The sequence below is a fragment of the Candoia aspera genome, chromosome 7 (assembly GCF_035149785.1).
Source record: "Candoia aspera isolate rCanAsp1 chromosome 7, rCanAsp1.hap2, whole genome shotgun sequence".
Classification (NCBI taxonomy): Eukaryota; Metazoa; Chordata; class Lepidosauria; order Squamata; family Boidae; genus Candoia; species Candoia aspera.
The window spans coordinates 38,735,152-38,750,748 of record NC_086159.1 but is presented as its reverse complement, the minus strand read 5'-3'; the positions used below and the strand labels follow the sequence as shown (position 1 = coordinate 38,750,748).

Sequence of the window (15,597 nt, the reverse complement as noted above, 5' to 3'; positions counted from 1 at the left end):
GCTCTTATATTTGAGCTAGGCCAGTCCAGTCTATTCCAATTGACAATATCCTTCTGAGCTTCAGAGTCTCCCAATTCTACTGTTCAGATTCTTTTAACTGAACATATGTGGGAGGGAGGGGGCAGAAAGTTGTATGTCCTAAGGAAATTATGAAATTTACTGCTAAGCAGAAAACATTCTATTTCTGTGTCTTTAGTCTGTTGTCTACTTCAATCTTTATTTTTAATTTGATTTTCAGTGTTACTAGATTGTTCATAAAGTCAGACTACAGTGCCTGTCACAGGTAGTCCTCATTTAGTAACTGCCTCTGATGGCTACCATTTGCAAATATGACAGTAATAAATGGTAATAAAAAATTCGTTTTCTGACCAAGGCCTGCATTTAGGACAACAAAAGCCTTCAGTGTGAAACTGTTTAAGGTCTGGTCAGTTTCAGGCAGCAACTGTCAGCTGGAAGGACAGTTCTAATCAACTAATTAAGGTCACAGAATTGAGCTTGTTAACTTGGGGTTAGGAAAGCATTGAGCTGGGGAGAAAAGCAGCTTAGGAAGAGTTAGCTTGTTTAAGTAATCTCTTCACCTGGCAAAAAAAGGGGAGAAAATGGATCAGGAACAGGACACTGTATGAGAGAACTTTATCTGAATGAGATGGCAGCAACCAGTGTCTTTCTCTTTCTCAGTCATGTGGTTTGCTTAACAACCGTGTTGCTTAGTGACCATTTCAGGGAAACCAATTGCAGTCACTGAACGAGGACTATGTGTATTAATATTGGAACTGGCTTAATCACAAGTTTTTCTCAGATTATTTATTTGGAGGAGAAGTCTTAATACTGTCATAATATTTTAATATTATGCATATTTTAATATTTTGCATAGTTTAAGAGTGTGTATCTTCTGTACAGTTTTATTTAATGAAACTGAATTATAGTGGTTTAATTGAAATTGATCTGTTTCCTAAGACTGGTCTTTATTCTTCTTTCCCTTTTTTCCTAGTAAAAATCCATAAGCACCTGTATCAGATCACTTCCTGATAGTACTACAGATTGGAAAAAGGTTTTAGAAATGACTGGTCTTGAAGAAAATGCATAAATGAAGAAATACTATGCTTGAGTGGTAAGTTAAATGTTCTATAAACATGTTCAGTTGATTTTTGGATACTCACCCCAAATTCTATTTTTTAATTGTTGTTTCATTCTAAGATAAAACACATGACTGAAATTCTTTGTATCATGCATTATTATTTTAATCCAGGCATAAACATTTTGGTGAGCAGATCAAGTCAAAATGTTAGTTCAAGATTACTTGTAAGATCAAATGTTTGAGCAATCCTTTCAAAAGCTTTATTTTTATGATGGTTGATCTCATTCACTAAAAGAAAATGCCTTTTTCTCTATATGGAAATTTTAATATTCTGTTATTGCTTGATAAAACAATTGGTTATGAAATGAAGAGACCATATTTATCACTTTTCTTTGGACTCATAATTTATATAATTTTATATAAGCCATTACTTCTTAGCTAAGGCTCTGTTACATGAACCATGTCCAGACTGTTACAATATTTTTTTTTTTACGTTTTAAGTAAAGATTCTCTAGTAAGATATATTTGCTTACCAATTTTTTTTTTCATAAGTGCTTTTGAACCTGAAAGCATATGTATTTTGTTTGGTTGCAATCAGTACAACTAGTTGCAAGTACCCATACTTTTTCAACAACTGCTGATTCACTGAAGAGTCTTGGGATTTTCATTTGGACCTTGCATCCAGAAAGAGTACCAACAGTTGCTACAGCTCAGGGGATGCCAAGATGTCAGCACTTGCTAACAGGTGTAAGATTTATATAGTCTGAAGAGAACCCATCAATAATATACAATCTTATTTGTTTCTCTAATTGCTATGAATAAGTCAGCTTCCAGTTTTTAATCCGTTTAATATGGAACTGTAACCTTTACAAAAATAGTTATGCTGTGGTACTTGGCTGAAAAGTACTGTAAGACCTACAGCAATCTAAGAAATTAAAGTATTATTATTATGTTGGTGGATTAATACAATATCTTTCAGGATGAAATATATATCAAAATAGATACATTTTCAGTGCAAATTATGTATGTTATTTTCAGATCACCCATAAGTAAATATACCTGATTTAAAAAATTTACCTATAAGTGTCTGCTGCTCTTTTCCCCATTGCTATTTATTCTAGTATAAAGGAAGTATGTGGTATGTATCTGTGTGCCCAGAGATAAACCAGACAACATGGCCTAAATTCCTGACCAATTTTTAATGCATACCTATGGGCCAGCAGCCTGGTAAGGAGAAAGTTAACTTTACGACTGTTAACTCTTAAAACAGAAATTAATATTTGAGAAAAAGGCATCTCAATTCAAAGAAAAGTATCTCTGTTCAAAGTGGGAGATTTGCCCCTAAAGATGACATGTGATTTCTTTTGCTTGAGGCTAAACAGATCTGAAGTCAGAGCTTCCTTTTTTTCTCATTGAAAGAGTAGGAATTAACATGTTATAATTCCTGAAACTAACAATGCAATCCCATGCATATCTCTGCAGAAGTGAATCTTAGTGTTTCTATGTAGGCTTGTATAAGGTATTATCTTTAAGTAGCTTTGTTTTTTTTTCCCCCAAAGTATCACTCAGAGTATTGTTGGAATAGATGTTTCTCTTCTAAGTGGTTATAAATTAATCCATGTTTTTGAATTGTTCTTTCAGAACTGTCATTAGGAAAATACCAGATGTTAACAGTTTTTGAGGTTTGTGTACAAGCAAGTGGGTGAAAGCATGAAGCAGTATTGCTAGGATATATACCTGCTGTTCCATCATTTCATAGATTCTGATTATGGAGCAGTTATGCTAGACTTTGTCCAAACTTTTTTGTGAAAAGAGCTTTTATTTACTTATAGAGATAAGCACCAATCTTCTGGTTTTCAGTTATTCTTCACTGCCTATATTTATTTTGATGGAAGCAGATGTTTAAAACAAGTTGAAATTTGTTTTGCAGATAGTTTGTATGAGTTCTGGAGAAGATGGCTTACCTTAGCCCAAAGGAATTTGCACTAATATTTGGAGTAGTGGCAGCTTGCTACTGGAACAGTCTATTTTGTGGCTTTGTTTTTGATGATGTTTCTGCCATTTTGGACAATAAAGATTTGCATCCTTCAACTCCAATTAAAAATCTCTTTCTGAATGACTTCTGGGGAACACCCATGTCTGAGGTAATACTATTTACAGGACACTAAAAGCTTTTATGAAGTATTGAACCAATATGTAGGCCTACTTTGCACCTCAAAAATTTCATTTCAGCAATCAATTAATTAATTTTATTTTATAACATCTGTAATGACCAGGATACAAATCTTGATCATCCAGATACTAAAGAGTGCAGGAACAATTAATGTAATTCATATGGGAGTATCTGGAGTTCAGGACTACGTACTTTTCTGCTGTTCTTATAAACCCTTAGCATATATCCGAAAAAATTGGAGTGAGCGAGTAGTCTCTGGCACATGCAGACAACTTGAAGGGAGAAGATTTGATAGGTTTTTGAGCAGACCGAATTGGCATGAGTGCACCCAAGGCTCAGGGGGACATTGGTACATTTTCCAAATCTCCTGTTGATGTTATTTTGACCTTCCGAATAAAGAAAATATAATGAAAGTCCTGCATTCTCCAACAATGTGCCAAGGAGTTTTCCATTTTACCAATAACTTTTATTCCTTTTCATCTATGTGGTGTTTTTGTTTGTTTGTTTGTTTTGTCTTTTAGGAGAGAAGTCATAAGTCATATCGACCACTCACTGTCTTCACGTTTCGTTTGAACTACCTGTTCAGCGAGTTAAATGCTATTTCTTACCACTTTCTGAATGTCATCTTTCATGCAGTTGTTTGTATCATCTTCCTCAAAGTCTGTAAGCTTTTCTTAGACAACAAAAGCAGTTTGGTTGCATCTTTACTATTTGCAGTACATCCAATACATACTGAAGCAGTAAGTAAATTTGAAAATCTTGCTAGTTTGGACTGTGGAGAGTTCTCAAATGGTGTGGGGAGACAATGCAGGGTGATGGTAGGGAGAAAACAATTTAAAGAGATGGAAGAAAATGTTAAAATAAGGGGATTTATTTTTATTCTCAAATACATCTGCTTTAAACCTATCCTTTACATGACTTTTCCAGACTACCGCATGATTGTGTTAATGCATTTGAAGTGTGCGTTAGGAAGTAAACTGGCCCTTTGTTAAAGCTTTGAGTCAGCTTGTCCTCTTGAAGGCTGTGTGCAACTGTTTCAAGAACTTTCCAAGGTCGTGTGTGTATACAAACATGGCAGTGCTTCAGCTTGGCAAAATGGCTGTTAATATACATATATTTAAATTTAACCAGGTCTTTTGAAACCAACAGAAATTTTTATGAGCATATATTCACCAAGCAATCAACATTCTCCTTCATTCTTGGTTTCTGAATAGTCCAGTCACTTCTCACTCTCTCTTCTCTTTCTCACCCATCCATTTATGTTGCCCAACCGAAAAAGAAAAGTGTATTCTAGGTCACATTTGTTTGGGATATTGCACATTTTTTCCCAAAAAAACTTATTCCTGACTAAAAATAAAGTATTTCTCATATGGTAGCTTGCTTTCTTCCTAAGCTCTGCAAGTTAAAGCTAAGCAAGTCAGCCCTGATTAGTACTTGGATGGGAAGCATCCGGGAAATCCAGGGATGTAGGCTGGGAGTTGAAAAAACACCCTGGAAGAAGGCAAGGGCAGCCACTTCTGTACTACTGCCAAGAAAACTCCATGGGTGTGTTAATGTACAGTAAGTCACCAGGAGTTGGGCTTGACCCCAAAGCATCTTTACTTTTAATACTAATTAGAATATGGGCATCTCCTTGTTTAGCCACATGGTGGCACTCTAATTCTGTCCTTGCACACTTCATCAAAACAATGGAAGCTCAGAACAAGTGCCCCTAAGACAAATATATGTAGTATATTTTTGTCCATTATTTTAATCTTCTATCTCATTTTGTTTAAATGATTTACACTGCTATATCTTTTATTTAGGTAACTGGTGTGGTGGGCAGAGCAGAACTTCTCTCCTCAATCTTTTTTCTAGCTGCTTTTTTGTCCTATACCAGATCCAGAGGGCCAGAAAACACCATAGGTAAAACAAACAATGAGTGGTCAGTAACTCCCATCCCCCCACCCCAGTGTGGTTATTTAAAGCCTGGATGGGCAAGCTGCAGTGGTTTCTGTGATTTCAAGTCTCTGTGTAACAAGTCAGTTCAGACCTCTGGTAGAAGTTACTGATCCCTTCCTTGCATCCTGTTCCTTGGATAAAAGAAAAGAATATATTAAAGTGAGGACAAATGGGATGGCAGAGAGAGAAGTTGTGTCCCAATCACACCCTTAGCACTGGAATCAGTCACTCTTTGGGTCAACTCTGCCACCACATGTCTCACAATAAAATTATTCTTAAGGAATGCCCACATCTAAAAAGGTCACCCAGCCCTAATTTAAGGGAACAAGAGCAAAGGTGACGGGATTTGGAAGTTGTGGCATGGCCTCTGGATGGCACCAGATTAGAGAACTCTGCCTTAGGGCATCTACAAATGGCTGTTACACTATAAGATTGTACTTCTAAATATTCATAAAATGTGGTCAGTCTTGAACAAACCAGCTGGCAAGATAGTGTACATTCAGTGTGCAGAGAATGAAGAAATATTTTCAGGCTGATATCTGACATTTAAATTACATTGTTCCTTTGCCCAGTTTCATGAAGACTAACCATTTATGTATCTTACATTGCAGTGTGGACTCCTATTGCAGCAACAGTGTTTTTGGTGGCTGTTGCTACATTATGTAAAGAACAAGGAGTAACAGTGGTGGGGATATGTTGTGTCTATGAAGTATTTATTGCTCAAGGGGTAAGGAATGTATCTGATTCAATTCCAAACCTGAAATTATAATATGAACATGTCAGGAGACATTTGGCTATGGGATTTGAAGGGTTTCCTTTAGATACATTTATTCAAGTTGGTGTTACCACACCCTGTTCATAGGAACACTTTATTACATTTAATGAATATATCTAGGTGAATGGTTTAGTCCCAACTTTTTTATTGCAGAATAGGACTGAAAGTAGCATAAAGATCATCTGGGACCTCTCTGTGCTAAAGGAGGACGCTTGAACGTATTCCAGACTGACTAGATCATTTTTTTTTCAAACTTGGCAGCTTTAAGATGTGTGGACTTCAACTCCCAGAATTACCCAGCCAGCATGCTGGGTGAGGAATTCTGGGAGTTGCAGTCTACACATCTTAAAGTTGCCAAGTTTGAAAAACATTGGACTAGATCGTACTGTATATGAGTTCAAAGGCACATGCCAATGCAAGATACCAATGTCTCTCGTGTGCAATAAGTTCTTGTCCAAAGCTAAAAGTACCAAATGAAAACTGGTAAAGGTATTCACACACCTCTAAGTTTTTATCTATTAAAATTGTTTCCCCTGTACCCCGTTGCTTCTGGTACAACTACATCAGATCATAGAAATAATATTTTTAAGTTGGAGGCCTTTCCATGATAACCAAACCAGTTAAGAAGAAATGATCAGCAGAGAACAAGCAAACCTCAGAGTAGACTGTAGTACACCTAAATTGTCATAATACAATGACTCATGTTTTTAGTACTCTTCTAAATCTAGGAGCTATCATGAATTACTTCCTATAAGACAGAGATGCGAAGAGTATGGCTTGGGAGCCTAAGGATCCTAGCATGTATAGAAATATGGCCACTTCTGTGTTAATTGATACTTAAAATGCACTAAGCATTGGATTTATGTTAAATTTATTGGAAGTGAGTAGAATATTAGTAGCTTATTAAATAGAAAAAAATATTTTGATATATGGTGGAACTCAATATGATCAGTGGCTAAAACTTAAGCATTTGGTCACATTAATCATGAGACAAGCTTGTTTAAATATTTTCCATTGAAATAAAAGGGCCAAGAAGGGTTTTGAATCCTGTTTGAAGCGTCTTTCTTCTATTTGGTGAGTTTCAGGTAAATAAAATCTCTAGAATTGCTAACTGTTATCTTGGTTGGGAATTTGGGGAGTTGTAGACCATTACACTTGGACTGTATTACGTTGAAGAAGTTTGCTTGTGTGATGAATGGTGCCAGAACATTCATCTGAATATTATGTATGTTTTTATTTCCTTTTCCAGTATACTTTGCCAGTTCTTTGGGATACAGTGTTACAAATTATTCAAGGCAAAGGCAGCATTCCTTACTGTATGCTCCAAATGCTATTGAAACTAATAGTTCTGATGTTCAGTACTCTACTACTTGTTGTGATCAGAGTCCAAGTTATTCAGTCCCAGTTACCAGTGTTTACAAGGTAAAATCCACTGAGTGAAAGATCTTGGGGAAAGTGGGTCAATACTTCTGTTTGAAGAAGTATTTCTACTCCTTGGCTTCAGTGTAAAGCAAACATATTCAGGATATGTGTTTTATCTTACAACAAATAGTTTGCAATTACTTATGCATTAAAAGGTTGTGGGTTTTTTGGTTGTAGCTTAGATCAGAAATGAAGAACTTCCCCCCTGCAATGGGTAGGCAGTTCACCAAATCTTCCTGTCCAGTGTTCAGGGTTTCCACTGACACTCATATTTCTACCAGACTGGAAGCAGCAACTCATGGTGCGTGCAAGGGAGGGTTTTGGGACAAGACTTTCCAGACCTAAAGCTTTCCCTGATGCAGTCTGGCCTGTACAAGAAGGGGTATTGCTACTTCACGATTGGTTAACATCAGAACTGAGCAAACATTTTCAGCCTGGAGATTGCTTTCCATACTATCTGTCCTACTGAAGAGGTGGCCAGTAGGATACATCTGATTTTTGGACTCATTTCAAATAATTTAAGAGGCAGAATAGGTGCATGAAGTCTTTCTCTTGGTCCCACCCATTCAGGAAATCCTGGACATGCCAATGGGGCGTTCCGGAGTGATATGCAAGCCATGATGGCCACCCTAGTTAAGACATTTCAATAATGCTTATTTATTAATAAGCTAATATGGTAGAAGAAAAACGGCAGGCACTAGTGCATTCCTTTCAATGTGTATTCTCCTTGTATGCCTGCTTACTCTCTTGTAATCCCTTCCTTTCTAATCTCTGTGCTCTGCAAAGAGAGGGGAGGAGAAAAAATATGGAATAGGCACAGGACAGATTGCCTAAAGAGATCACTTGTTTAGGCAATCTCTCTGCTCCGCAAAGGGAGGGAAAAAAGAAAAAAAATGTGTCAGGCACTGGACAATGTACTAACTGACTATTTGTGAACATTGGTCTGAGAGAGAGAGATGCTGCAAAGGTTGTAAACGTGCACCTTGGCTGCAGTTATTTTTTCAGCACCATCATAACTTTGAACGGTCACTGCACAAGGCAGTTGGTAAACGAGGGCTACCTATATTAGAAAGTATATGGTACAGATTTACCTGAGCTACAGTTTACATATTTCCTTAATGTACACTTTTATATGTCACATTCTTCATTGTTTGAACAAACATGTAAGCCTATTCAGGGATTCCCCTGTCAGTATAGGGACTGAAAGTGGATAGAAGGTGAGTGTGCATGCTGGCCCCAGGTTTGCTCAACTGCAAAAGATAGGGCGCATGCATACTGCCTTCTTCTGTCATATTTCCTGATCCAGGATTCAACCATAGATCTCCAGCCCTCAGATTTACACAGCTTAATTTCGGCTGCCAGATTTGAACTCAGCAGAAGTTCTCAGACCCATGACATGCTGTGGTTATGTAAGAATCTCTACTGCAAACTAGGCTGAAATTGTATTAAACAATTGGAAGTTCTCTGTCAACATGACTACTACTCCTTTTTATACCCATAGTAATTTATACTCTGGTCCCTTTCCCATTTTTCAGTGGATTCTTTGATCTACACTTGCTGGCTTTGAAGCCAAGTGGTTGTTGGCTATTGAATTAATTTCTATCTCTGCCCTGAGTACCAGTGCTTTTTTGCATAATTTTTTGATGGACTTCAGTATACCCTGTAGTCCACTGATGGTGGTTATTATTTAATATATTTTATACTATTTACTATGTAAAAGCATCCCAAAGCAATTTATACAACATATAAATTGTACAATAAAAATAAATTTAAAAGCCATTTACAGTAAGAAGGAATGAGTGAAAAAAGCAGGAAAAAAAGCATTTGCTTTACATAAATGTTCATCCAACATTTATGTAAAGAAGGCTTGGGGGAAGAGAGCATTTCAACATGCTTCTCATGAAATATTTCAGGCATGACTGTAGGATAGCACTCCGCAGTCCTAGGTACATACAATAGAACTCCCTTGGTGATCTCAGCAGTTTATCAAGTCTGTAGCAGCAAAGCAATCTACTGGGCATCCTGGTCCCCCAATCTCTTCAGGACTTATACATGATAAGTGAACCTTTAACTCAGTAAAGTTCTGCTTGCACTACCTTTTAAGAAATTGCCTAACCCAGTTTAAACTGGCCAACATAGATTTGTTAATTTAATTTGTTTGCTTTGGGCCATAGCTTGTATCTGTTAAATTATGGCAGTGCATGAATTGTCCCCCCTCCCCCTTGTTTTAGTAAATAGCCAAGGCAGCTTTTCAGGAATTCTAACTGTGGCTTGACCCTTCATGAATGGAAGGACTCCTTCCCTTGGCAGAGATCACAAGAATCCAGTTAGGTTGGGGCAGCAATTTTCACCGTTGCTACTGTCCCACTTTTCATGCTGTTTTGAATAAGCCTTCCACCTTCAGCATTTAGATTTCTGTCGGGAAAGGAAAACGGAATTGGAAAAAAATCATCATTTTTCCTCCAATTTCTGTCTTTAGGTTACCCATTTCACAGAATACTATTTCACTCAATTCTAGATCTAACTCAGAGATTTAAGATAAGTCTCCTGTTTTATGTCATGTCAAAAGGATGCATCTCAACTGAACTCTTTCATTTTAGGTTTGATAACCCAGCTTCTGTAAGTCCATCTCCTGTGAGGCAGCTGACTTTCAATTACCTTCTTCCAGTAAATGCCTGGCTGCTTCTAAATCCTTCTGAATTGTGTTGTGACTGGACAATGGGCACCATCCCATTGGTAGAATCTGTGCTAGATATAAGGAATATTGCCACAATCGCCTTCTTCTGTGTTTTGGGCACTTTGGTGGTCTTCAGTCTCCGATATCCTGGGGACTCCTCCAAGACTGTATTAATGGTAAGTCACATCTTGCCGCAGCAATTTACGAACGAAAGCTATCTCATCTTACATGGGAAAAATTATCCTGATTATTTTCGGGATATTCGGTCCTGTTCTCCTTTCCCTCCTCTGTATTTCTGTCACTTACCTGCATGCTGTGCTGCAAATGAAAGTACTAAGTTTATAAGGAAGCATTTTTCCAGGCTTCCAAATGAACTGGACATGTCTGGCATTTGTATATAGAGATGTGCAGCTTCTAGTACCTTGGATGCTAGAAAATGAAGATGCATTAATATGATTCCTGAAAGTGTTTAAAGCAGGGAGGTACAATTATAGCATTTGTGAATGGTCTTGCACATATACTTCTCAGGAGCCATGGGAAGGAATTGTAATTACTTGACTTATTCCTTTAATGCATATGAGCCCTCCCATTTCAACAGCTTTGCTAGTATAAGTAGCTGTACTTAAACTACATTAGATCTAGCCCAGAATTGGTGCCTTTTGCAAGCAGTGAGTGACTGGAGCCTTTTGTGTTACTTGCAGGTAGGTAGGTAGATAGGTAGATAGATTTAAATATATACTGAACTGGATTCTTCTGCCTCCAGCACATGTTCTTTAGGCCTGATTTTTTTTCTTCCGGCAACTGTTTTTGTCCCAGTTCAGTGTAAGTGGTGGGAGGTTTGCTAAGTGGATTTTGCTGCATATATGAAAATAGGGATCCCATTTATCACCAGATTTGGTTGAATTAGACTAAGTTCTGTTGCATGTTCTGTTGTACAGTATGTCTCTGTACGCATGTACATTTCAGTAACTATTTTCTGTATGTATGGGTTTTTTTTAACCATTGTTTCCACTGCATCCCCTCATTGCTTTGTGTCCTTGAATGTCGCAACACCTTAAGTTGCATTAGTTCAGCACTCAGGAAAACATTGTCGGCATTCATCAAGCTGGTATGTTGTATATCGGTAGTCAAAATTGTGAGGAACATTGGGTTTATCAAGAATGAATTGCATTTTCTATTTCTTTGCCCAATTTTTAAAAATATTTCTTGGAGCATCTGCTTCACAATGTAACTTTGTAGCTGCAGATTTCGCTCCTCTGTGCTTATCAGGCTCTTGTAATATATTCATACAATGTGGGCTTTAATGGCAGCAGGACTTTTTTATCAGGTTATAACAACATAGCAATATTACTGGGAACAGATTCTGCATTAAAAGACTCCCTGAACCCAACCCCTCCCCGATACTTTTCCTATGAATGAATTGGAATCTGCCATGAGCAAAAATGCTGGAAGTAACAACTATTGCTGCTCTAGAAGCAATGAAGGAATGCAAATACAATTAAATATTGAGGGGAGCCCCTGGGGTAATTCATGCCTCTTAACAGACATACCCAGCAGTTTGAACCTAGGGCTTTTTCTTTTATCTGGTTTATAGGTCACTCTTTTATGTTGGTCACAGTTGTAGTGAAGCCCAAGTAATGTTATTGTTACATAAAACGGTTGAATGGGCTACATGCAGTCAGCATTACAAGGACATTAGGATGTCATTAGAAAATCCTATCTATTCCGTGCCATCAGTTCTTCAGCAGATTTCATTTAAGGGTATGTGAATGCCTTAAAATTTATTAGAAACTGAATTCTGCACCAAAAAAAGAAGGCTTGATTTGGGATGTACTACCAAAAGTTAAGTATTAACGTTGCCTGCATTGGGAATGGATTTCCGTGAACCTTTCTCTTACACGTTTAGCCAATGTTGCTTGTCACATCCTGATTGTTATCTAGACACTCGCATACTGTTTAATTTCATTTCCTAAAGGTTATCGGCATTCTATTTTTTTACTCATTGATTGTTGAATTAATAATGACTCAGCAGGATTATGGATAAATAGCCTTCACTTTTTGCTAAGGGAGTAGTCTAGATGTGCTCAAAAAAATGTGACAATTCATCCAAAGATATGGGCTGCATATTTTACTATGAAGAGAAAACAGGTAGTTCACTCCTTATCCTGGAAAACCTGATTTGCAGTTCTTGGTACAGGGGCAAGCTTGTGAATTGTTCTTTATCTAAATTATACAAATCAACTGAAAACCTGAGTTACTTAAGGAGGCAGAACATAAAATCGTTCTGAGTCATAGGTGAAGGTGCCTTGGACATTACAATTGATTGTGTTGTACATTGGGAGATGTTACCTAGTGTAATATAGGTATGTCATGTAATGTTGGTTATTACCTTTAAAGCCCTACATGGCATGGGTCCAGGTTATGTAAGGGACTGTCTCATCCCCGTTACATCAACCCGTCCCACCTGCTCATGCAGAGAGGGCATGCTGCGGATCCCGTCTGCAAGAGAATTCCATCTGGTGGGGTCCAGGAGGCGGGCCTACTCTGCAACAGCTTCCGCCCTTTGGAACACCCTTCCCCCGGAAAGTGAGGCTAGCTTCCTCTCTTTTGGACTTCAGGAAATGATTGAAGACCTGGTTTTGTCACCATGCTTGGACTGGGGAGAGGAAGAGCCATTCTTGGGGTTGGTTAGTTCCCTAGTCCTGCGGAGGCCGGTCTTGTCCCCCTTTGGGTGGTATTAGATCTGCCATTACTTGGATCTCATTACATTTTATATTTATTTATTGATATTGATATTGATATTGATGGATGAATGATATTATTTATTATTTTATTGAATTTTAAACTGTTTTATTGTGAACCGCCCAGAGTCCCCCGTATGAAGGAGATGGGTGGTGATAAAAATATGCTAAATAAATAAATGACCGTACTGAGTATCACATATCTGAGCATCAGAGTCTAATAAATTTGCACATACTGTATGCTGCTATAGCATTGATTGCTTTCTCACAGAGCAGTATAAAAATTCTTATATAGAATGTACAGTACCGCCTGCCTTTAAGCAGAGTGAGGCAGACACCTTACAAAGAGCTATGATTACAACAGAGCTAGCTAGCCCTGTTGCTTGCGTGTGCAGTGGGAGATGCTGGCTCTAGACTGAATCAGACCTAAGAGCACATCCAGTGAAGACAATGGGACAAATCTTTGAACTGTTATAAGTGCTTTTGATTTCTATTATTTACAAGTCTTGTTCCTTTCACAACTTGCAGATAAGCCAATATACTTTTCATTGGCTTATTTCAAAGCTTTTAACCATAGTTATCCAGTTCAAGAAAAGGTTTGCTCTGTTTGGTTAGATTCAGTGGTCATGCATAACAGATTAATTATATGCATAGGTGAAAAGCTTAATATATGTATCTTGATTTAATTAGCTATGATTATATGGTTTATAAAGTGATAAACTTTGTCTATCTTTAAGAAGTAGTTTGCCTTTGAATTGTTGCTAGGATAATACCTTATCAGTTCCATCAGAACTCCAGAGGAAATAAATAGGGATATAAATTAAAATAAAATCAATGTCTCTTTCACAGACATGTATGCTGTAGTTCTGCATAATGATTAAGTATTTTTCTACTTTGGGTTACTAGCTAGTGTTTTTTTTTTTTCTTTTGCTTTTTTTAGGCACTTTGTTTAATAGTGTTGCCATTCATCCCAGCATCAAACCTTTTTTTCCCTGTTGGCTTCGTAGTAGCAGAACGAGTGTTATATGTTCCCAGCATGGGATTCTGCATGCTAGTTGCCCATGGGTGGAAAAAGCTGTCAAGTAACAGGTAGGTTAAGAATTACTATTTGGGGGAAGGGGGGAAGAATGGGAACTAAATGTGAATTTGCCTGCATGGCAGAGCTGTCTGAGTGGCTTCATACCTTTATTTACTTTTATCTTTTCCATTATCATAATCAGCAAAATGTAGGAATTTCCTTTTCACATGTAATCAGTATCATATGGAACCAGTTGGGAAAAATGTATCTTAAAAACTGTTTCACTTTTTAAAATTGTCATTAGTGTTTTAACAATTAAATAAAAAACTATTTAGATAAAATAAAGTAAAAAAAAACTAATTAGAACTGAAGTGTCCCCAAGTGTTCAAGAATTTAGCTTTTAAACAAAACACCCTACAAGATTATTTTAGAAGTACATGTTTCTTGAAACAATGATTTGCAAAACTCTTCCAAATGGTTAGTCTCTTATTTTAGGTTTCATCAATTCAGTCATGGCATTAATCTCTTTATCTTATACTGTAAATATTTTAAAATAACCTGAGGGCATCTCTTAAATTTGAATGTAAGTGAAAGGGATTTTCTAAGTTTCCTTGAATGATTTTCTCTTTCCTTTAGTTCCTGTTACTACTATATCTGCTTGTTTTAATGATCCATGGTACCTGAGAGAGAAATTAAGGGTTTTTTTAAATGTTTTGGTACTTGAGCAATTGCAGTTCTCTATTTCTGAAACTTCACATGGTTTGCTTTTGCTTTTTTTAATGTTACAAATGGAGTTCCCTACTTTTCTGAATTAAAAATAATGCAATACATGTATTAGAACAGGCAAGGCAAAGCAGAGAAGCCTTTTCAAAGATAAAATTTAACTTTGTAACTTCAAAAAAGATTGTCTTAAATCTTTTTTTTCTGAAAGGATAATTCATTCTTAATAGCTGTCATTGTTTTGTGTTAAATTAATTACTATCAAACCCTGCCCTTTTCACATCTTTGCTGCTAGCATGTGAGATCTGTCAACTCAGATGTGTTTCTAAAATAAAATAGTTCCTCCTCCCCCCCCCCTCAGTTTCCTGTATAATATAAACTGTAGTTGTAGTTCAGCAAATTATGGTTATATTAACCATCCAAACTAAACTCAGAGACAGGGCTTAAAGTAGATTTTTGATTCTCATTTGGAGGGGAAGTGGCCATCATTTGTTATGACTAGACAGGAAAATTGGAACAGGAGTTGGAGAGAAATAGCAAATCCATGAGAATTTGGCTCAGAGTTTCTCAACCATGGCAACTTTAAGATGTGTGGACTTCAACTCAGCATGCTGGCTGGGGAATTCTGGGAATTGAAATCCACACATCTTAAAGTTGTGAAGGTTAAGAAATCCTGATTTAAATTATTATTTTAGAATAATATCTTTAATATATGGATGTGCCCCAGATGTGTTGAAAATCTCAAATACTACACACCAGCAGCCTAGCTGCTCCTGCAAAAAAATGAAAAGCAGACTATAGAGCAAATTGGAGTAGTTGGTTGTTCTCAAATCCAAAAGTCTTGGAGACAGTCATTTTGGGGGATATATTTAGAAATGTACAAGCATCTTACTGTTTCCCTCAAAATAAGTTGAGCTTTTGTGAACATTCACTTGAACACATCTGCATTTCCTTTTGTAGACAGAAAAAGGATGCAGGTAATGATGAATAATCAGAGTTCTTGGCAGATCCTCTTTTCCAAAAACAAGCCAGTAAATTCAGTTGCATTATTT

The 15,597-nt window shown here is 37.1% G+C and overlaps 1 protein-coding gene across 2 annotated transcripts in view; it reads left to right on the top strand.

Annotated features, from left to right (window-relative positions):
- TMTC3 (transmembrane O-mannosyltransferase targeting cadherins 3) overlaps positions 1-15,597 on the top strand; it is a 31,768-nt gene that overhangs the window by 5,489 nt on the left and 10,682 nt on the right. The window contains exons 3-10 of one of the 2 annotated variants that reach the window (XM_063308958.1): positions 992-1,111; positions 3,009-3,222; positions 3,773-3,991; positions 5,057-5,156; positions 5,804-5,919; positions 7,217-7,389; positions 9,990-10,242; positions 13,748-13,896. In XM_063308958.1, the coding sequence (XP_063165028.1) occupies positions 3,034-3,222; positions 3,773-3,991; positions 5,057-5,156; positions 5,804-5,919; positions 7,217-7,389; positions 9,990-10,242; positions 13,748-13,896 (1,199 nt within the window). In that variant the 5' untranslated portion in view covers positions 992-1,111; positions 3,009-3,033. The remainder of the gene's footprint in view (positions 1-991; positions 1,112-3,008; positions 3,223-3,772; positions 3,992-5,056; positions 5,157-5,803; positions 5,920-7,216; positions 7,390-9,989; positions 10,243-13,747; positions 13,897-15,597) is intronic. The other variant, XM_063308957.1, reaches the window with a different exon arrangement.